This window comes from Serinus canaria, chromosome 9, assembly GCF_022539315.1.
Source record: "Serinus canaria isolate serCan28SL12 chromosome 9, serCan2020, whole genome shotgun sequence".
Classification (NCBI taxonomy): domain Eukaryota; kingdom Metazoa; phylum Chordata; class Aves; order Passeriformes; family Fringillidae; genus Serinus; species Serinus canaria.
The window spans coordinates 151,801-174,923 of record NC_066323.1 but is presented as its reverse complement, the minus strand read 5'-3'; the positions used below and the strand labels follow the sequence as shown (position 1 = coordinate 174,923).

Genomic DNA, 23,123 nt, shown 5'->3' with positions numbered 1-23,123 from the left:
CCAGGGAGTTTCTGGAACGTAGGAGCAGAGCTCTGCATGTCCGTGACCTGACGGAGGTCGAAGGGGCTGTGGATGGGTGGGAGCTGCCCGGCCCGGCTCCGGCCGCGGTGTGTCTGGAGCATCCCCGTCGGCGGGGACGCGGCAGGAGGCCGCCTTGTCTAGCGACAGGTTTTGAGAAGTGTGGTAACACAACTGCCGATATCTCCTCTGGCCAGTCATTTTCGCCAGAGTGTTTAATTTATGACAATTGACACTCGATTCAAAGCCGTTTAATAGGCCTGAAAATACGTAATAGCTGAAATAAGTGTCAAGGCAACAGTGCCTTATTTTGGTAGATTCTGTAAGTCATCTACAGACTCATTGCCAACTAAGTCGTACTGCATTAACTTGGTAAATAAGATAAAATGTTTGCTAATGAAATAAAACATTTACTGATGAAGCATCTACCTGAGAATATTGAGGGAGTTGAACTGCCAGGGCTCCAGGACGTCATTTACTTGCTCACTACAGCCTTCTTGTTCAGAAGAGTAAAATCTTGAGTTCACATATGTTCACCTTTGTGTGGGTACTCAGCCATCATAAATGTCTTAGAAACAATGTGTGAGGGGAAAAAGAGACAAAACTGTTTAGAAAAGTGAAAAAAAATTTACTTGATTGTATAATGATTTCTTTGCCTTGTGGGTTTGGAATCTCTAACAGATTACTCAAGAGCCCAGTCTCTGAATAACTGTGCAGAGTTTAGATTTTTTTGCCTTTTGTCACATTCTAAGCTACCAGCAAAGCATGTAAATACCTTTCTGTATGTCCCTGTATGTTGTTTATGATGCTGTGTGCATATGTCCCAGAGTCCAAACGTAGAAGTTTGTTAATAATCTGGTTTATCACCTAAATGAGAAGATCTCGTGTCTCTGCACTTTGCATGCATTTTTCTCAATAAAACAAGCTACAGAGAAGTAGCTGACTGACAGGAACCCTCTAAGAGACCATTAATAAATGATTATTCAATATAAATTCTTGCTAGGGTTTGGCTAGGGAGTGTTTTCAGATACCTCTGGCTAAAAATTGCATAATATAATCTTTGTCTGCTCTGTGTCTTAATATCAAAATGAGCTCGTGTGGTTTCACTTTCCTGTCATGCATTTCTGACCTAGAGACAGAGTTTTCCAAGTCAATGGATTCTTGTTGCTTAGGCCAAAAATAAAAGGCCTTTAGTAAATGGAAAGCATAGGTAAAAACTCCGAGTGGTGTTAATTTTTTTTTCCAAATCTTGTCAACAGTAATACTCAGATTAACAGCATCCTTTTAAATATAAAATACAACATGCATTGTGCATGTAATTTGTTACCTAAGGTAATATTTGTTTTGTTTCCCCAGTTTTATCTGTCCAAAAGAACTTCTCTTGTTTATATAAAAATTAATTGGAATAATGCATTTCTTTATACCTTTAATGTATTTTGTTATACCCCAATGCTTTGGGGAGTAATATTTAGCTATAAAATGCTCACATGTGAATGATAGTATTTTACAAATGGTTTAATATTCTTCAGGTGGAAATACAATTTAAGATTGATTATGGAAAGCGACATTTAAAGCTGTGGGCAATAAAATAATAGAGGATTTGAGTCAGGTGATGTGCTAAAAATCATCTTTGATTAAACTAGGCATACAAAGTTACATTTCCCTATACTCAAGGAAAAAAAAAAAAAACAGTGCTTTCCAGTGCAATCATTAAGATTTGTTTCTTGGCATTAGCAAAAAAAATTTGAGAAACCAATTAAAAGCAAATAGCCAAATTATGTCCTATTAAAGCCTTTATTATCTGTTGAAGTTTAGAATGCAATTTGTTGTATTAAAACATATTTTAAATAATTATTTAACAGAAGTACTAGTGTGAGTTTCAATGAAGAGTGACCTAGCCTTGTTGGTGGGGAACCAGCTACAACTTGCAGCAGTTGCAGTCCTGCATGTCAGTTCCTGCAGAAATTTTCTGGCTGTGACTGGAAGAAACATAAGTAGCCTGGGGACCACTCCACCCTGTAATTAAATACCAAACCACATAAGTGGGGGCTGGAAGACAGGCTAATGAACACACACTTGCAGCAATGTTATCTAAAGCATTTTTCTGTGTGAGCATGTGTGGAGAAAAATGCAAGTGTGATTTATTTGTGATAAAAAGCATTTCTGTGGAGACAGGCCTGCTGCCTGCTCTTGTGCCGTGAGCAGGGAATGTCAGTTCCATGTTGAACTACTTGCTGGGCTCTGTGTACATATTCTGTAAAAAGAATGTTTCAAGTATTACTTTATTCCAGTTTGGGTTTAGGTGGTACAGCCTCATATTTCAAATGAAGACTGAGGGTTTCGTATTTTCTCAGTGTGTGTAGAGATCTTCTTGGTCAGACTCTCATAGAGAGATTTGTGGAACTTTTGCCACTGTTATCACTATTATTTTTAAAATGTTACAGTAAACATTTGCCATACCAGGACATATTTGCCAGTAAGTTCTGCTCGGGGATAAGGAAGCTAATTACTTACAATATTTCATTTACTCAAAATGTTCAGATTTTTCTTACTGGTTTCTGTTGGAATAGAGCTTGATTTAACACATGATTAGTTTTATATAACTAAGCATGTTCGGCAGGACAGCAGAAGAATAATATAAATAATACAAATACTATAAAAAGTAATACAAATACAATGAAAAACTTTTTTCCTGACAATGACAAAACAAATAGTACTAAGATAACTGAACTGCTGAAGGTCTCTCCTTGAAAAGCATTTGTGTTAATTCAGTAGAGACTTGTTATTTTACATGGGTAATTTACATTGTGCCTGGTCCTGTACAGCATTCATCATAGAGAAACTTTTCCATCTTGGGAATGTAGTTCCCAGCTGGAAGTGGGGAGGAGGTGGGCAGTGCTTGAGGAGGAAACTCAGGGTCTGGTGAGAATGTGGCAGGCACTGGTGCCTCTGCCCTGCTGTGCCACAAGGGTGGCCTCAGTCCCTCCTGGGTGTGGTGGGTGCCCTCGAGGGGGCTGGCAGGGCTTTGGCTTCCCTTGGTCCTGGGACAGGAGTGGTGCAGGGCCAGAGGCCGTGCATCCCTGCTGGCTTTGGTGTCGGGCAGGAGAGAGACATCTCACAGATTCATGTGGCTTTTGGAGCATTTAGTCCACACCTTAAGTGATTTTTTTTTTTGTTCCCCGTTTCCAGTGGTTATTCTTGTGGGACTCAGAGCCTGAACTGTTCCCCTTGCCAGCATCTCTTTATTAAAAATAAATTGCATTGTGTTAGACAGTACCAGGATGTATTATTGCCAATGGCTTTTATCAAAGTGGTTGAGTGCATTAAAGAGTTCTTAACAGGCAAGAAAGCTGTGATGCACCACTGAAGTTTAATTGTCAGAAATTCAACCATAGCTCACATTTATAACTCATTTTAGAGATACTTCAGAAGTTCTGAGATTGGAATGCACACATAAAAACTAAATTTTCAACCTGTAATTGACAGCATTAGGGGTCTGTCTGATTGCTCCTCAAGTGCTGATTTAATGATGATGATGTTGGAGTTCCACTTTAAAACTACCAAGGATCCATGAGCTGCTCTTCTCTGAACTTGGCAGTGGAACCAGCTACAGAGTTTCTGATGCAGGCTGGTATTTATTCATTTTCTGGTCCAAGATTGTCTTTCCATGATGAACAGATTGGTGTTTTCAGAATCTAAAAATCATGTCATCAGTGCTGCTTTAAAGGATTTGGTGGTTAATGTGGAGCTTAATAAAATCTGAGGGCAGAAGCAGATATGGAATAAAATTGCTTCAGGGACACATTTGATTTGCAGGATGTGATCCAGTTCCCTCTCCTGTTGAGTTTTCTCAGTTAGGATACAAGCTACATTTTGTATCCTAAAGTATCAGTGAAACATCACTGGAGAAAGCTTTAAGCAAGACTGCCTGACCCTAGAAGTATTTACAAGAAGAATTTCCTTTGAGGAAATATTTAAGAAACTTCTTGTAAAGGGCTGTCTAGAAGCAGAATTTGAATTTTATTGTATGCATTTCTAAATTGCTTAAGGAATCAGTGGTAGCTGTCCTGTACAAACTACTGTGTTGATGTAGAATTTGATATATTGGGCAATTGGATCTATATTTGATATATTATGTACAATTTTAAGATAATAAGTTAATAATGTGCACGTGGAATTATTGGCTTAATGAAATTTGTCTTAAGTTAGTCCTTTAGTCATAGTGTTAAACCCAAAGTCCTGGAGCACTTGTGCATTAATGGGTGATAACTGTCAAACATTCATCTCATTAGATGAGCTGAAAATTCAAATGCTTTATGCATTAATGGTTAGGAAATAGTAACAATTAGCATATTCTTAGAAAGATATCTATGGAATTGATACAGGTGTTAATTAAGAATGCTGCCATGAAAACTAGACATTTTCTCTGAAACCATCTGAAAGGGGTTTGTCTTTACAAATGGTTTGGGTTGCACAAAGAAAGAAAATGAATAGTGGGTTTATTTCTATCATGTTTGTGAGCTGCTGTAGTCAATATCCAAACTCTGGTCTGCCTGGCTGTCTTTACTCCGTAATTAGTAAATGACAGTGTGGATTGCTGTCTGCTTCTGAAAGTTATGGTGGTGTTAAGTTTTAAACAGGCTAAATAGAATCTGTAAAGTCTTACTTTCAAGGTTTTTGCTGTTCACTCCTTCAGACAGTGTTGGAAGAGTCAGTGCTGGGGCTTTGGCTTGTTTCCTTTTGGATGCTTTGACTGAAGCTGGAAATTCTGTCTTTCTGATGTCGTGGCCTTTTACAGGACAAGAGCTTCTTTGTAACAGTGCTTGGTGCTCAGGGGCTTTGCTTGATTGGCGCTTACAAATTGTATCAAAGCAATTAAATCCAAAGGAAATGTCATGTGGGCTAAATTTCAACATAGAGACTTGTGGCATTTTCCCTTTTGATTGGTCAGCATGATGTAGGGTGGAGGTATTTGGAGGTTATTTCCTTCTTTGTTGATTTGTTTGTGGATCTTTTTATTTTCTTTAACTCAAAGTCCAGACCTAGAGAACTCTTCAAGCATGGAAAACTTGGGAACCCTGCACTGACCTGCAGTTTTCCCTACCTATGACTATTTTAACAGCAGATGTGATGGAAGCTGCACTGCAGAGACAGACACAGACTTGCTCAGAGAATTAAGCAGAATATATTGTGTTAAAGCTGAAATAATTGCTTAGAGTGTCACCAGAAAATAATGCAGTATAAAGGGAGATGTGGAAGAGGAGTTGGCTGCTCCATGTCCTCGTGGTTTGCAGAGTGCATCAGCAGCCACAGCACAAGCACAGCAGTAGCAGAGCTGCAGGTTCAGACACAGCTTTTCCTGCAGAGACTTGTTTCTCAGATCATGTCTGCTGGCCCCGCTCTGTTTGTGTTATCAAAATGTTCCTTTTTGTTTATTGGGTATTGATCTGTCCCTGATAATTTTTGGGTGCATTTTTCTGACAGTCTTCCAGGTTTGAGAGTAGCAGGATGCTTCCATGGTACTTTTGAGATTTTTCTTGTACTGGAAGTAACCATTTTTTCCTACCTGTGATCAATTTTCCTGTCTGTCTACTGAGTTTTTTATTAAATATTCTATATTCCTGTTTTCCAGTGATGGATCAGTGAGCAAAGCTGTAAGCATTACAAAATGCAGCAATACTCCTCCATCATGCAATTATTGAAGTACTAAAGTGTCTTGTTTCCAAAACCAAAGGCAGTGTTTGAACTGTGAGCCTTAAATTTTGTGTAGGCTTTTAAAGAAGTTTCGAAACCCCTTGGTTGGTGTGTTTTGTTAGTCTCCAGTGTGACTGTGAGGCCCCTGAGTGCAGCAGGCTCTGGCAGCAGGGGTGGGGATGGCTGGGAGCTGACCCGGCGGGAGGGAGCGGCAGCGGTCCCTGCTGTGCTGCCGACACCGTGTCCCTTTGGAAATCACCGAGTTTCCCTCTGCCTTCTTTTCTGGGCTTCATTTCAGCATCTGTTCTTGTCCATGGAAAAACTTCTGTGTATTGAAACAGGCAGTGTACAGTAATGAAACTTAAATATTGCTTCGTGGACGTTGTTTCTTACCGTGCGAGCTTCACCCTATTGTGTTCCCATGGATCAGCTCAGACGTTATCACCCAAATATCACAGGCAGTTGCTGGCATTTCCTGATTGATTGCTGCCAGCAACGGGAGTTCAAAATCCCTGAAAAGAATACAGAATACACTTCTGCTCTTTGAATCCACTTCTGCTGCTGGCGAAAGCTAGCTATAGTTTGTGCAAACTACAGCAACTCCCCAAAGACTTTTGGAGATCGAGCACACAGACACATGTACAAGGAAGGCACCTTGCCCAGCTGGAGTTTGTTAGATTTTTAGACCATATTTCCAAAGGCCTCTTCACCTTTGAAATCATCTGACCAATTGGGTTGTAAGTCACCTTTTTAAAAAAATAATGAAAGAAAAAAAGAACAAAACAGAATTGTTGGGTATTGTTTGTTTGCCTAAGCAGCCATTTGTAATCTTAAGGTAGAAATGCCAAAGTTGTTTTCAGAAGTTTCTTAAAATCCTGTATTTTCAAATGCTTCAGGAATAGAAGTAACTGCCATATGAGAAAGGCTTTGGATTGTCTGCTTAGTCAGACTGTTTGTACAAAAGCAGCTTTTCTAATTTTGACATGTGCTCCAGATGGTTTATCTCAGAGCACACGGGCAGTTCCACCCTGTGGATGCCCATATTTGCAGCCTCCTGCCAGTGCCCTCACCTACCTCAGGTGTTCCTGGACTCAAACAAAGCAGGCTTTGCATCAGTAAATCAGGGCAGCCTGTGCTGTGTGGGCACCATCGTGCAGCTCTCTGGGGAATGTGGAAAAGCCTTTGGAGCTGGCAACCAGAATTTTGTGTGGGAATTCTTCACAGAAAGTTTTTTTATTGCACATTTGGTTTTGATACTGCATTTCCCATTTCATGTTTTACTCATTCCATTGTATGTGTTTAAACAGAAATATAAGTGCTTCTGCTTCAGAGATTGGGGAAAATATTTTTGCAAATGAAGTAAAATGAATGATGAAAAGAAATACCTACTGTTACTTGAAATGTAATTTCTGAAGGTATAAAGCAGGCCAAATTGTATCAGCACGCCAAAACTGAGGGTTTGATGTGAGTGAAGTTAATGTGGAAATTGTGGATCACATTTTCATTTTGAATAAATGTTATCTCTGCAACCTACAGCTCTAACTGCCCTGGCAGCCTTGCCAGCAGGAGGGGCACAGTGATGCCAGTGGTTCTTGCCATCCCTTCACACTGCAGAGGATAAACCTGCTGCAGTGCTTTGACAGCCATTCCTTTGATGAAGACTTTCCCAGTCATGGAATGGTGTTTTCACAGATGCTGCCATCACTCTCTCAGCCCTGACATTACCAATACTGTGTTATAATATTAGATAAAGCTTAATTTTTATTAGAGGTGGGGGGGGGCTCTGCTTCTTTATTCATGTTCTATAGTTAGCATTTTGATTTTTGTCTGTTACTGGAAGACTTTGTGGAAATGGAAAATCAACGAAATTATGCTACTGCAAAAGAGCAGACAATGCAAAATTTAACAGCTAGAGTAAAGGAGATTTCTAGTGAGACTATTTATAACTTACTGAAATTGCAGTAGTAAATTATTGATATGTAAAAGAAATTCAGGTTTTGTTCAAGATTTAGCAGTGAGACTAGTCAGTAAAGGTATGTATGTTGTAAAATATACTTTTTCAAAGCTAGGAGAGGTCCTGGTTTGAGATTTGTAACTTTATAAAAACCTTAACAATTTTAGTCCATAAGTCGTAAATGAAAAAATAGCTCTTGGTGTTAACCATGCCAGTGCTCTCCCAAATATATGAAGAAATCTTATTTTAAATGGTCATCCGCAGTGACTGGATAATTCACATTATTGTATTTATTTTCTTTCTGTGGTAGTCTTTCTTTGAGGACAAAGGGAAGATCTAACTTTGATTCCATAAACTCTGTTTAGTTATATATATCTTGTGAATTATTTGGCCAATTGGGCTCGCTGTTCCATTGCCAACCCCCTGGAAGAAGGGTCTGCTGCCATGGCTGCCCCTGTTTTGCATTGCAGCGTGGAAATGAGTGAGCAGCCTGCTGCAGCAGGGGGGTTTCAGGTGCTGCACACTCCAGAAAGCAGCTCCTGTGCTGATTCCCTTGTCAAATAATTGCAAAACTTAGGCACTGGAATGATCCTGGTGTTTATGCTGTATGTTTATGGTCAAACACTGCTCAAAACATTCAGTAAATTGTGAGGGTTTTACATGGTCTTTTTTTAGCAATCATGACAGATCTTTCTTGTAACAAGGAGTTGGACAACAAAGGGTGAAGGAGCATCAGTTTGCAGATGAAACAAACTGGGATTTGGTTAAGACACAGAAGCTCTGTGAGTTTCCACTTTGTGCTGCTTTTCCTGAAGATACAGACATATGTTTGCATTTATTTGAGTCATTTTGTGGTGCTGCCTGGTTTGCTTTACTAAAAGCATGCCTGCCACTGAGGATATTGTCTCATGAACATTTCCTTTTTCTGTCAGGATGGCTTCTACTAGAACAATATTTTCAGTGGTCTTTTTTTATCTTAGAGAAACAAATGCCTGATTCATTTTTCTAGAAAAAACAGGAAGCTGTGAAGTAGACAGACTGGAAAAGAAATGCATGCTGTTACCTAAAATGTAATTTCTAAAGGTATAAAGCAAACTGGAAGTAACTCTTTGTTAGGTTCTGTGGGGATATTACAGTTTCACTGTTTCTCCTATTATCTCAACCTCATGTGAAGAACAATTTAAGATGATCTTGTTGTAAAAAAACCCAAAACCCAAAAAACACCTACTCATATGAGAACTTCAGATGGAGCAGTTTCAGCACAGCAGTGTTTTGAAAGCATGCAGCCTCTGCACTTTAGTGAGTGATGTTTGCTGTGCCCTTGTTCAGTATTGCTGCCCTGGGTCTGACAGATTTTCACCACAACTAATTACATTTCAAAGCAAGGGAAAAGACCAAAATGGGGAGATTGAAGTTGGGAGTTCTTTCTGGCATGTATGAGGCTGAGATCTTTTTTAAATGGAATGACATGATCAATGGATAAAATGTTCAATAATTTTAATAGACTGAAAACCCTGCACGTTTATAATCAGGTTACTAAGCATGGCTCTTTTTTTTTTTTTTTTCCCCTATAGAAATGATTGATCCTAGAGGCAGATTATTCTCAGATTTGCATACAGATCTTTATTATGACCCTCTTGGGTGCTGGAAAAATCCACAGACATTTTGCACCTGTAACAATCAAAATGACTACAAGCTGAAAGGGAAGGGGAACATTGCTAATCCCATACCACAGTAATCTCTGCAGGAGGATTATGGTTCTCAGGACAGGCAATCCCAAGTATTAACTCAGTGGTGAGGTGTTGATGCTGTGCTCTATCACTGCTTCTGGTCTTGACCTTGCTGTGAATAATCTGGTCCTCCATCCCTGTACCTTTGTTCCTGTTCTTTTCTCTCTGGGGGCTGTGGTCTTTACTGTTGCTGTAAATACAAAAAATAGAAATTATTGAAAAATTGTTCCCTTAGCACAACCGTTGTGGGAATTTGAAGATTTGTCCTTCATGTTTTGTTACCCATGCCATCCTAAGGGAAAGTCAAGCTAAAGGGCTTCTGTTACTCTCCCAGTTTGCACACTGACAGGCAGGAGATGAACTTCCTCAGAGCTGTAATGAGAGAGCTCTGTTGAAAATATGTGAAGTTCAGTTTTGGCTTCTGCAGATAAGTAAAGTACTGTGTGGAAAGATGATCTTGGCTTTATTTATAAAGCACCTGCAGATGCAGAGCCATCAGCAGTGCCTCTGCCTGATTTGAGGGGTGTTTTTTCTTGAGGAATGTACTAGGAACAGCAGAGAAGAAGAAAACTCTGAACTAAAATTCCTCTTGGGGGCATTTGGGAAGAACATACCTCTGCAAGAATTCCATCTGATACAGACCTGAGTTTTTCCTGACTCTGCTGGGCAGGTCCCAGTTCTGGCTTGGGTTTTAGGTACCGGCAGAAGGGAAATGTTTTCAAGTCATTCAGTTTCCAGTTTTTTCATCAAAAAGAAAAGTTCCAAATGTTTTTTACCATAGGGTCTTTGAGACAAAGCTATGTCAGTTTTTAAAATTTAATTTATATGTGACATTTTACATAAAGCACAGCTTTTAAAAAAATTATTTAATGCTAGCTTCTGAGATTTTGCAGTTTACAATTGAATTATTTCTTTGAGACATTTGAATAACTATTCCTTTGATAATGTAATTCTAGATGGCATATGCAAGAATCTTGACCCTCCAGATCATCTTTGCTAGGCCTAAATAAATCTTGAAAATATTTAATTGTACTTTCACTTCATGTTTATTATTTAAAGTAATCTAAAACAAGGTAACGATCACTTTAAACATAGGTGAGGCATTCTCAGTAATTGTTCTTCAGTTCACAGAACTTTTCTGTGTGAGGTCAAACCTCAGGTGTCTGGGTTAACTGTGCCAGTTAAAGGGCAAATTTAAATCCAAGGTTGATAAATTACATACCTCCTGCTGCCTAATTTGGTGCAGCTTTTAATTCCCTGTGCAACCTTTATTTTGACAGGACTCAGTGTAAGCACTGACAGATCCTTCCATGAAAATAAACAAAATACTGTGAGACTGAGAGTTCCTGCTGGGGGAGCAGAGGGAGGTGCTGGGTGCTTCTCCCCATCCCTGGGGTTGGCTGAGAGCTGCTGGGGCAGCCCAGACTGGACATCAGCCAGAAGCTGCTCCCTGAGAGGGCACTCAGAGACTGGCACAGACCCCCAGGGAAGGGCCCCAAGCCCATTGCTGGTCAGAAAGTGTTTGGGTGACTCTCAGATTGCTGGTTTAACTTTTAGGTTGCCCTGTGTGGAGTCAGGAGTTGGACTGGATAATCCTCATGGGTCCTTTCCAGCTCAGGGTATTTTATGTTTCTATTAAATAATTCTGCATTTATTTAATAAAAAGTCCACTTGAAATACAGGGAGACTTTTTCAGATAAGAAGCTGGTCTGAAATACTTAATTCCTACTAGATTTTAAAAACCAGATGTTAAGTACCAGTTTTTAAATGGTGTATTAGGAAATTTCACAGCACTTAGAGCAATGCCTTTCAAATTCTGTTTTTCAGTCAGTGTCAGCTTTTTTTGTAGCTATGATACAACATTTTAGTTTTTAAAAAAATCACAGCTCTGCTGAGGGCAGCTAAGGTTTTTCTGCAACCACTCCAAACACCCACCCCCCCCCCCCCCCCCACTACTCCCTAGTCAAAATTATATTTGTTAGCCCAGCTAAATATCTAGGCTAAACATTGTCTGGTCAGTCATTCTCTTGCATTCCTAAATAAATAGATTTAGGGACTGCATTTGACTTGCTAATAATCTGTGGGGTTTGTGCTGCCTCCATCTGGTGGCATTATTCCTTCTGAGAGCAGCACAGTGTGTTCCTCTGCCCCTTCTCCTGCCAGCAATCCTCAGGCTCGTCTTCCTTGCACCCCATTAGAAATCAGTGAGATGCACCTACCTTGCTAAACATCTGATATTTTTATGCATTATTCCAAGCTTAAGGGAAGCCTTGCATGTCAGCATTTCAATTGTAAACATATTTATTTTCAAATAGACTTTGTTTGATTGGAATGTTACTTCCGTGTCAGAAATGACAGAAATTCCTTATGTTCAGCTAAATCTTATTTGAAATTCTGGTCTCATTTTTAAATTCTCATGTACAGAGAACCCCAGTGCAGAACTGTCACCCTTCCTAAACTCAGGTCAACTGTCAGTTTTGAGACACCATTTCTTTATTTTGGAAATGTTTTGTTTCAGAAAAGACTTGGTCTTTTAACCAGCTCCTGCTTTTCATCTGTTTTTCATGGCAAGTGATCGCATTTCCCAACACTTGCACACAGTGACTGTCTGGCAGGATTTCCTGGATACACATTAGTTTTGAGATTTGAGTACAAGGTCAGCTTTCTGAACCCTGGTGATTACTGTGGTTATTTGTCCTGCCTTTTCTTCCATGGGAGCTAATCAGCTCATATGGAAGGTAGAAATAGTGTCCAAGAAAAATTCATCTGCTAGCTAATCATCTCCACCATGAAATAGAGTGAAAAAAATAATCCAAGTAGGACATCTCCTGACCTTTGTATACTGAAACTCTGAACAGCTGGAACCAGTCTGTTTGGAGTCAGAGTTTTGTAAGAAGCTTCTAAAAAGTTATTCATGATCTGATCCCATTTTTGTCTCTTAGAGTGAGGTACTGAGGCCCTCTCAGCACCCAACTCCAAGCTGTGTGAACAGAGAGAAGTGGGTAACTAGTGCTGACTGTGAAAAGAACCATTTCTTTTAGACCTTTTTTTAATATTCTAAGCTGATCTTCAAAATTAAGAGAGTAATAAAAACAGGTAAACCAACAGATGTTTGTAGGAATTTGACCAATTTTAATTTGTTTCTTGTGACTCCACTGAAGAAGTGATGGGATTTGTCTCATGTGCATGTGCCATGTAGGAGACTGAAGCCACAGAAATTTTTCCATGTTGTGAGGGAACCCTCTAAATGGGCAGTAGGGAATAGCAGAGAAGATGCTGATGTTGATAAAAGACAGGGTTTTGTCATTATTTTGTCATTATTTGCATGGAATCCATCAGACATTTCTTCAGGCCCTGAGAGTGAGGGCTGTGTCTGAGTATCAGAAGTCCTAATGGATTTCTTGATCTTATGGGGAAGAGGAAGGAGCCGTGCTCCACATCCCTTAGCTCCAGCAGCTGAGTTTGGCTGATTGCTTTCCTTTTCCTCACCTTCTGGGCACTTAGAAAGAGGGCAACATTCTTTTCTACCTTTTGTCTGTTTAAGAATTATGAATCTCCCGAATTGTCTGTTTTCCTTACTGTATTCTCAGTAGTGATTAAACGGCCCAAATGGAGGAAGTCAGATAAGTCCTGATGCATTCAAGGTCATGGTTGTCTCAGCATTCATGTAAGTGAAGCAGATTTTTTCCTATTGAATTTATTTTGCAGAGGAAATGCCAAAGGCATCCTGGTGGCTGCTTTCTCTGCCTGTGGTGTCTGGAGCCTTTTTTCTGTGCTGGTAATGAGATCTGGAAGTTTTGTGTTTGTAGGGTTGGGGCTGGAGGGGCAGGAGAGGCAGCTGTGCTGGTTGTTTTTGAGACAGGTGTGGATTCTCACCCCTCTGGGGTCTGCAGGAATGGCACCAGTGCCACTCCAGGCAGGTCACTGGAGACCTGAGTGGAAGGATTTTTAGACCTTGCAGAAATGCTTGGGCAGAACAACTCCATCAATATTCAAGTGTTCCTGTCCTCGTGTACATACTGCACATGGAAAAGAAATTTGTAGTGTCTGTTTAAACACAGAGGTTTGAAACAATGGTTCTTATGATTCTGTGATTATTCTGCATCACATAACACTTGAAAGGATAGCAGGGACCAAGAACCAGAATTTGTGGTTGGATAAAAATAGAAGTGTTATCAATCAAGAGCAAGTGAATAAAACTTCAGCGTTTACAGGTACCAGTCACAAAGTTGTTCCTGATGATATTTCAATAGCAAATTATTTTCTATAATACTGAGAGATTTGAGTGGCTTGATATTTTAAATAATTCTATCTACCTCATACCCACTATTGAGGTAGATAAATATAGACCCAAAATAATTTTATTCATCTAATTAGTTATGTCAGTGACATATTGAGTTAAATTTGTTGCCTAATCAATATTTTTAGTTGGTTATGTTGTAACTAAATCACAGGAGAAAATGCTTTTGCATTTGCTCTTTGGCAGACCGAGGTCTTATTTACAAGATGTAAATCTTGGTCTGAAGAGTTAGGGATTTGGGTCATGGAGGGGAAAAATATAAATTTGGTATCTAGTTTGGCTCTGCATGTCTGTTGTGCTGTAGCTACTGGCACTCATATTAAAATGTAAGTATTGCTGTCTGTGAAGTTCTGTGAACAGAAGTTATTTTGGCCTTTTTGGAGCTTAATAAAGGTACTGCCCTGGAAGCTGAGGTTGTGAGAATGATCTCTGACCGAGGGCTGCAGCACCAGGAGCTCTTTGCACAAATGTGTGTTCTTGAGCCAGTGCTCAGTTCCTAGGGATGGAGGATTGTCTGCTTGGGAAAGGTATTCCTCAAACCAGTCCTTGTTATTGTTTGGAAATCCTGACCAAGCAGTTCAAAAGCTTGTCATAGGAAAAAGAACAATTGCTCTGCATTTGTGGAAAGAAATTCTAGAGACTGTGGTAACAATATTTTGTTTTCTTTTGAAGAAATGCTGTTCTCTGTATGATTTCAAAATCAGAAGTTAGGCAGGATTGCAGATGGGCCTACTTACAGAGTAGAAAATAGTTTTATTTCGGCAACAAAAACCTTTTACAGACGTGTACTTCAATATATTGCAATGATCTGAAGCTCTTGTCAAGTAATTCTTCAAATTACAAAGGAAAAACAGTGCATAATTGTTAGTTAAATAGCAAAATAGAGTCTTATTGATATTATGACAATTAATTCAACCCTCTAAATTCTCTGATTAAAAAGGCACCAGTACTAGAAAAAGAACCTCTTTCAAATTTTTTTTTTTATTTTTTAGTGAATTTAATTTTTTATGCTAATGAACATGCCAAAATGCACAATGCCCTGGAAACATTAACAGTCATTTTCTGACAGACTCAGAAACCAAAACAGGAAATAAAAATTTTGATTACAAAGGAGAATTCTGAGCCTAAATTCTGTGGACTCGTACATTTCTCTGCCTCTGGCCAGTGCAGTAAAATATAATGTTAGGTATTTTTTCTACCACCTCAAAGGTACTTTGTGTCCTGTTTTGCTTTGGGTTGTTTTTCTCTCCTGCAGTCTGGTTTTGCCCGGGGAAGATTTTCAATGTGTCCTTATCAGGGCACTCTGTGAAGCTGAAGGGGGAGTTCTTGTTTAGGCATTCACTTCTACTAGAATGCAGAATATGTTAAAGTAATTTCAGCTTGTCTAGAAATGCCCCCTTGGCAGCCAAAGAGTGTTTATTAGGTTGGGCCACTTCTCCCATCCTTGTTACAAGACAGCACCAATTGATGTTTTGTGTATGCAGGCCCTGATAAATGTGGCCCCCTTGGACATTTTGACATTTTGGCCTTTATAGTGGTAAAGTGAGACATTCACAGCAAGACCTGGTGATAGAACTCCAGCTCAAGGAGAGGGCAGATAGAACCTTTCATTTTATAACCTGCTCAACAATTTCAGACACTGCTCGCATCTGGAAGTGTCATGTGTCACTCACAAAAGAATGCTTTGTCTTCAAATTGCTACAAAATCCCCTAAATAAAATAAACATGGTTTTAATAAAATCATTATATGTTTCTTTAAATATGAGTGCTACAGGCACTCATCAAGTAAACAAATGCATTAATGCTGTTATATACTGTATACTTAAAAAACCCTAAGAATGTTCTATATAATAGCTTCATTCAGTACCTTTTTTTCCTTTCTCTCAAGAATTGGGATTCATCCAAATTCTAAAGGTTAAGTTGTCAATAGAACTCAAAGGGTGTTTTGTTTCCATTTGTATAACTAGTTTAATGTTTTTTAAGGCCTCCGTGTACACCAACAATGCAATCAGTCAGTTACAGGGGAGCTTGGCAGAACATTCTCAAAGTTCTCTTCACAGCAAATTATGCTGAAACTAATTCAGGAAAAGAGCAACTCTCTTCACTGAAGGAGTTACTTAGCATAGTGCAATAAATATTCAGATACAGATGTAATGTTCCAGCTCCAAGATCAGAGATGAGGATGACTACGCAGCAGGAGAACAAAGTCCATGGTTCAATCAGTTTAATAATTACATTGTGGCTCCTTGTTAAAGCTTCATGTAATTTTCATGAAACATTATTGGTGTCTAAAAAGCAAGTGCCATGAGTTTGGTTAGCTCAGACTTGTCAGCTGGAGCACTGCAGAGCATCACTTGAACTCCCACAGCAGCAAGTGGCCAAACTATTGAGTGTTATAATTTCTACTCTCTAAATGAAAGTGATTGAATACTGGGTTTTATATTTATGTGCTTCTAGTGATGTAAGGAATGATATATTCTCATTCTTTCCAACTGCTGAACAGCAGAAATGGAGTCAGGAGCATGCATCTCTAAGCTCTTCCACCTAAGAGCTATTTTAGTTTCTCCTGTGTATACTGGGTACATGATTTTTGCAAAATATTATTGACATTTTGGCTTTGAATAAGGCAAAATTTTGTCCATTCCTTATTAACAATGAGTAATGTTGGCATATAATTAAATTGCTGAGGCAGCTGTTTGGGCTGAGTTTTGAGGTGTCAGTGGGGGCACCTTGAGTGCTTTGCAGCAGCTGTGGGCACACAGTGGCTGCCCCAGGGGACTCTGAAGTGCCAGCAAGTGCTTTGGAAGTGCCTCAAGAGTAGGCAAAATTCTTCCTTTTCAGAGAGGGAAGTTCTTCATACTAAAATCTTAGTACAGCACGTGTCTTTTGATGTCTGATTTTGGTGTAAAATGAAAATACTGCTGTAGATTTTTGTTAATTTCTCCCATTTTTTCCTCCTCTGTCAGAGGTCACGAGAGCAGAACTGAGTGTGAAATAAGCTGGCACTGTCCCGGCCGTTTCACAGCTGATGCTGTCCTGGCTAAGGGGCACTGTTGGGAGCAGTGGCCTGGCCCTGTCCTCCTCTTTGCAAATATTTTTCTCCATTTTCTTCACATGGGCTGCAGGCTCAGGCAGATCAGTCTGTTGATGTATCTGGAACAACCAGCAGGATTTTGAACATAAAAGCAATGTGTATTTTGTAGATTCAGGGGCTAGATATTTCAAAGTAGTCCCTGAAAGCACTGAATTCTGTTAAATATGTTGTACCCCTGATCTGTGGAACGGGGATAGCCTTGCAAAACATCCAAATGGAGATGTCTGAAGTTTCACTGTGGTGATTTTCTCATTATCATTTAAAGATAGTTTATTACACTTGTCACTAGAAAGGAGTTTGAACATTTTGCAGTATGGGATGAAGCTGCGTGTTAGTTTGAGAAATACTTCAAAGCACATCAGAAACAGAGCCTCTGACTAGTGAAATGCCCTGAGTGAGTCAGACAGGTACTCTGTGGGAAAGAGTGTGACTGGATAATTAACTGTGGTGTTACAGTGCATGACCACAGGGGATGGAGAGCAGCTAGCACTGAGTTAGCTGTGTTCATTCTGGTAAACTTTGCACGGGTACTTTTTTTTGGGTAATGTGAATATAAACTGAAAAGAAGTCTGAGACAACTGCCAGCCTGATGACATTGATGCTTTGTCTGCACAGTCTGGCATGTAAACTGTTGATGCCAACCAAGAATTTTCTCCAAATGTTTTCTGTGTGGGTCCATGCCAGCGTGAAGCTCATTGTCTTTAGCAAGATGTGATTCAGATCATAATTTAACTCAGTCCCATTTCCACTTAAGTTTAAATTTAACAGAGCTGCAAATAAGTTACAAGCCATATATATTGGGCTGACCTACTGAAATTGGAGGATTTTCAAGCACTTGTAGGAGAAGTGACTGTCTCTTACCTGTTTGAAGGTAGCTCCTACATCACAGGGGCTGCTGCAGTCTGCTTAAAGAGTTACAGTTATCAGATGTAGAGGTGAATGTGTAACATTAGGTCACGTTCTGCACTTTCTGTGAAGTCTTTTCATGTTGTAAGGAGAGCGGAACTTGGCTCTTGAAATTTTCCAGTCTGTGGTGAGAGAAGGGGAAAAGCAGCATGGCAAAGGAAGGCATCCAGCTGCAGCTCAGGACAGAGCACTGTATTCTCCTGCAGTTGTTGGACCACGTCCTGCCTTTCCCAGCAAGCATTCACCAATTCTCTTTCAATATCCAGGAAAACACATAGCCTGTGTGCAGGTGTTTTTATGAGAGGTAATCTGAAATGCCTCTCACCTACTGATTTCAGTGAACAATAAATTCCTGCTGCTTTTGGATTAGAAGGATGGCAGTAGCAGAAGTGCATCCCCAGGTCTGCGGGGCGCTGGCACAAGGTGACCTTGGTGGGACAGGCGGGCAGTGCTGGGGTGACAGCAGTTGTTGTGGCACCCCCAGCCAGTCCTCCCACCAGTTCCAACAGCTGCCATAAGCTGCTGTGAAGTACCACCTAATTATAGCGTTTTCTTGATCCTCTTGATCCCCGTCAGAGATTCCCGGCCCCACCCTTGGCCAAACTCACCGCCTAAAGGCGAGGCAAGGGAAGGTGTGGCAGTGGCACCTCTGCTGCTGCCATCCTTAGGGAGGAGCTGGCTCCGTGGTGAGCAGTGGGTTTGGAAGTCTCTAAATGTCCCAAAAAGTGTAACCACTGCTGGTACTACTGCTGGTAAGCATTCAGGCCAGTTTCATAGTGCAGTGTGGTGTATACTCACAAATTCCATTAGTTTCTGGGAGAATTGGACGTGTGCACACAGGGTAGTTGTTTCTAAAGCTAAAAATCATTCCCATTCACATCTTGCGTTTTCCTCACCTGTGAGTGTAAGAAATAAAAGATGACATAAAAAAGAATACTAGAGGTAAGTTTTTTAAGAAGGAGATGGTACTAGACTTTTACAGATGCCCAATATTCTGTGAGTTTGCACTCAGTTCCCCTTTTGCTGCTCCATCCTGCATGGTGGTGGTTCCTGGAATAGCGTGGGGCTCGGCTCTGTTGTAGTTTTACCAGAAATTGCACTGCAGTACCCTGAGCAAGCTCAGACAATAGACTCAAATGTTGCGTCCCTGAGGTAATTTTCTTAAATTTTAGAAGCTTCCCATCTGCATAAAGGCATGTCTGCCACATCACCCAGTGTCAGAGCCGTGTGAATGGCCTCTGACTTCCAGTGCACTTTCTTTCTGTGCTGTTTTTGTTTACAGGGAGCAGAGGGACAAAGGGAAGGTTGGGCAATGCCTCGGCTCGGCTCCAGGAGATGTAAACCGATTTCCCAATGTTTGGCTTTGGGAGGCTGGAGGTGCTCCAAGGCAGAGCGAGTGTGGCTCCCTCGGAGGGGCTCTGACTCAGAGCTGGGGCTGTGCCTGTGAGTCACCAGCTCCCCGCTCGGCAGCAGCTCCGCTTTGATGTGCCTCAGTCGCAGAACCCACACTCGGTCCCGATGTTTAAGCCCTGATAAAGAGCCCCAAAAAAGCTCCACGCCGTTGGTCAAACTCCATGTTTGTGTTATTTCAGGTGATGGTGCACTTACTGAATAATCAGTTTGTCTTTCTCAGCTCCCCTACAACCTTTTTAGATAAGTTGCTCTGAATTTCCTAATACAAGAAAAAACAAAACAAAACAAAACCATGGAAAAAAGGTCTGAAAATAGAGCCCACCGAGATACATTGGTTGTTGGAGTGCATACAAGCAGAAAGAGAATTGGTGTCCCTCGTGCTGCTGCTGCTGATTTAAACTCACTGAGATGTCTTGGCAAGGCTGCAGTGGAAGTCAGGGATTAGAGCTTGCAGTTACAAAATGCAGGACAAAGCAGCAGCACAAACTCAGAGGAACGCTGACACTTCAGTCAGGAGGCATCTGACAAAAGCCTAAGGTGCAACAGGTGGAACAGAATCCTGAAGTCTGAGTGAAATACTCAGCTCTTTATATCTGAGCTTTGGTTTAATTTTTCTTTAATGAGGGTCGACTGTTGGGGTACAATTTGCCACTTGCTGAACTGGGGCACTGCAGGACTTTATGGGTGGGAATGGGATGATTGAGCAGGCTGGAGAAGCAGTCATGGTAGCGTGTTCTTTGTCCTATTGTCAGATTCTTGTGCATCTCATTTGAGTTTTTTTATCGTTGAGTTTGTACATATTTAACTTCCCCTGATTTTATTGGAAGATGTAAAATTCTTGTTTGCATATGGAGACCCCCATCAATCTCAGTCGTGATGCAGAAACAGAAGCTAAAATGGACATCTCTGCTTTTCTGTTCTGCTTGTTTATGAATGGAGACCTTGTTGAAAAATGGCCAGCTCTGATATTAGGATTTAAAATAATAAGAGATGTAAAAATTGCTTATGAAAAACTTGAAAGTGAGAATTTTAGTATGGATTTTGGGGCTGCCTTGTCATATGTTTGAATATGCCTCAAATAAGAATCTTATAAAAGTTATAGAAGTAAGTCGTAGAAGTTCTTTTCTTACCTACATAGTTCTATTTCAATATTACAGATGAGGCAAGATATTGTTAAAGTTTGAGGCTCTGTGACTTCATGCACTGTGTGTATAAGAATTCTTATACTTGAAATGTAAGAGTAAAGAGAATAAAAGCTAAAATGTAATAAAAATTTACAGTGACGGGAGAATAAAGTGTTTTAATCCTAGAGAGAAGCAATGGTGAGTGGTTTCATTGTGAATAATAACAAATACTCTAGAAGCTGTGAAGAAGGAAGTGACTCAGCAGTTTGGAGCTGAGTGACAATCATGTATAAGTGTGATCTTCTTTTGAGAATTGTACATTAAATGCAAAACGTTAGGAGAAGAAAATAGCTACAGGCTGCATAAAGATGTCACATTTCCCTGTTCTTTAAAAAATGGTCTAGGTTCTTTTCTTTTTTTAATCTTCCTGTAATTCACACTATTTTTGGTAATTCCTGAGATGTGCATCACAAAACAGACTGAAACTTGGTTGTGAAATTGGTCTGGTGATCAGCTGGGTGTGGAGGGGTGACAGCAGTGGTGGCCGTGCCACTGGGGTCTGCAAAAGCAATGGCAAGTTTAAGATGGAGCTCAGTTAAAATTTTAGGCTGTTCTTTTATGAAAGTTGGGTCAAAATTATTTTCCAGACACAGAATGTTTAAATTTTTATGTCTCTTGACGTGCTCTTCTTAAAGACTTACCTCTTTGTGACAAAAATCTAATAGAGGAGAACCCAGTCAAGTACAGACAGTAGCCTGGTTAGCTGGTGGGGCTTGGAGCCAGGCAATGCCATGGTAGATACTGGACTATTGATTGCTTCAGCAAACTTCCTTTTCCTTTTCTTGTTTCAAATGGAATTACATGCCCATCCTTAAAATGCTTCTCCTGTTAAGTTTCTTACCAAACAGATGCACTTCAGTGTAAACTTTCAGTTGCAACAAAACCATAGTTCTTTCACTGCTGAATTCTGTGGCCAAAAATATTTTACAGTGGTCATTGTTCTTGTTACTTCACAGTAAAATGTATGTGGATTTGTGCATGACTCCCCTTTTTTCAGGAGAATGTATGTGTATGAGAGTTTGCATACTGAAATGGCAGGTATGCTGTTAACTAGATTGCAATAACAGCTCTTAGTGCCTTTACAGAGAAATTGGTGATTACACATGAGTCACAAAGCTGTAATCTGCCTGGTTTGGTAGTCGGAATATATGCTGGTATTCTTGGAGACATAGTTTTCATAATGTGGAAAGAAAGAAAGCAGTTGGATTAGGCAGGACAAATACTTGTCCTTTCAATACTCAGGAGAATGACCATTGCTGAGCGAGGAGTGGCCATACATTGAGCATGTAGGTAAAGACTGGTAGGGCAAGAGTAAACAACTTTCAGACAATTAAATAATCTGAAGATGAGTGTGTATTACAGACTTTCAGTACGACAATAGAATTTTCCAGCTGTTCAAGTAAAAGTAATTATCCAGCAGTAGAGCAAAAAGAAATTAGAACGGCAGGGGCAGAAGATCAGAAGAAAAAGTGAGCAAACAGATGACAGATAATTTCAGTGGGTGAGGGTGAGATGACAAGGGCAGATGTGGAATAAGAAAACCAAATAGGACTTTCATGACATTATGTTTAACTGTCTGTATAATATACCAGCAATTTTATGCTAAGCTTGTATCTTTTCTTTCTCAGTCATATAGAAAAAATTACAACGTGGCAAGATCCCCGAAAACCTGTGAGCCAGCCGCTGAATCACGTTAGCCACCATCCTGCAGCCACGTCCACCCCAGCCCCACAGAGGACCATGGCAATGTCCCAGCCAAATCTCAGTGAGTACTGGATGGCATCTCTCTGAAAACACAAAAGAGATAGGAGAGACACCTCCTGGTTCGTTTGTCAAAGTCACTTCTGGTTCAAGAGGGTAGCTCTGATTCTGCTATCAGACCTAACAGTAGGTTCTCCCCTTCATTTACTTAATTTTCCCCTCTGTAGACTTGGCAGCAAGTGAATTTGTACTGTTTGAGGTGAAGTTCTAACGTCTTGTGATCTGTTTTAGAGCCTCCATGGATTTTTGGCATAGTGTTAGACATAGAAAAAGAAATTCTGTCTGTGCTTTTCTCTTCTGAGCTGGTATAAACCCCCCACAAGCCCTCCATATCGTGTCCAGGCTGTTGGATAAGTTGTGCACAGTTTCTTCAGGCCAGAAGGTGTAGCCAGTTTGCTTGTTGGCTCATTTATGGTGGTGGGGCTTTTGCATAGTGAGGTCCTGCACTGGAAGCAGCTTGCAAACTACTAAAACGTCTTTGCAGTATGAATTACCCACAGAATTCTTATAACTGGTGTGGCTCCCTTGCTGTTTCTGTTTAGCACTTCAAGTGTGAATTTTATCGTCAACTTACATAAATCTGATATTTAATCCTTAGTGAAAATAAAGCCAGTAAAACTCAAAAATTTTAAAGAAAATTTGTAAATGGAAGAAAACATTTTCACATACAATTGAGAATTACAAATAATCCCTCACATTTCACTTCTGGAGCTTTAACTTTTCTACTACTCAAGAAGATGAGCTGACAGGCTCAAGATGTCAAAAAGGGAGACTTTAAATCACAAAGCAGTTTCTTGTTCTGGTTGATTTTTGGTAAGTTGATCTCATGATTTCTTGATTGTCCACTTGCAGCGTGGTTCATGAGTGCTGTCTCTTCACATGACAACAAAACTCTGAACATTTGTCTGCTAATGGTCACCAATAGAAGTAGTGCAATATTCACTTTGGTCTTAAATTTATAAGAAACACCTAGGACCTCTGAGGTAATTGGCTTCAGTTCTTCTTTCTGCCTTTGTCTCATCAACAAAGGCAGAAAGAAGAACTGCTTTGCTTGCCTATGAGTGTTGGT

At 40.2% G+C, this 23,123-nt stretch overlaps 1 protein-coding gene across 1 annotated transcript in view; it reads left to right on the top strand.

Moving 5' to 3' along the window:
• WWTR1 (WW domain containing transcription regulator 1) overlaps positions 1 to 23,123 on the top strand; it is a 41,566-nt gene that overhangs the window by 621 nt on the left and 17,822 nt on the right. The window contains exon 2 of the mRNA XM_030227109.2: positions 21,922 to 22,058. Coding sequence (XP_030082969.1) covers positions 21,922 to 22,058 — 137 coding nt within the window. The remainder of the gene's footprint in view (positions 1 to 21,921; positions 22,059 to 23,123) is intronic.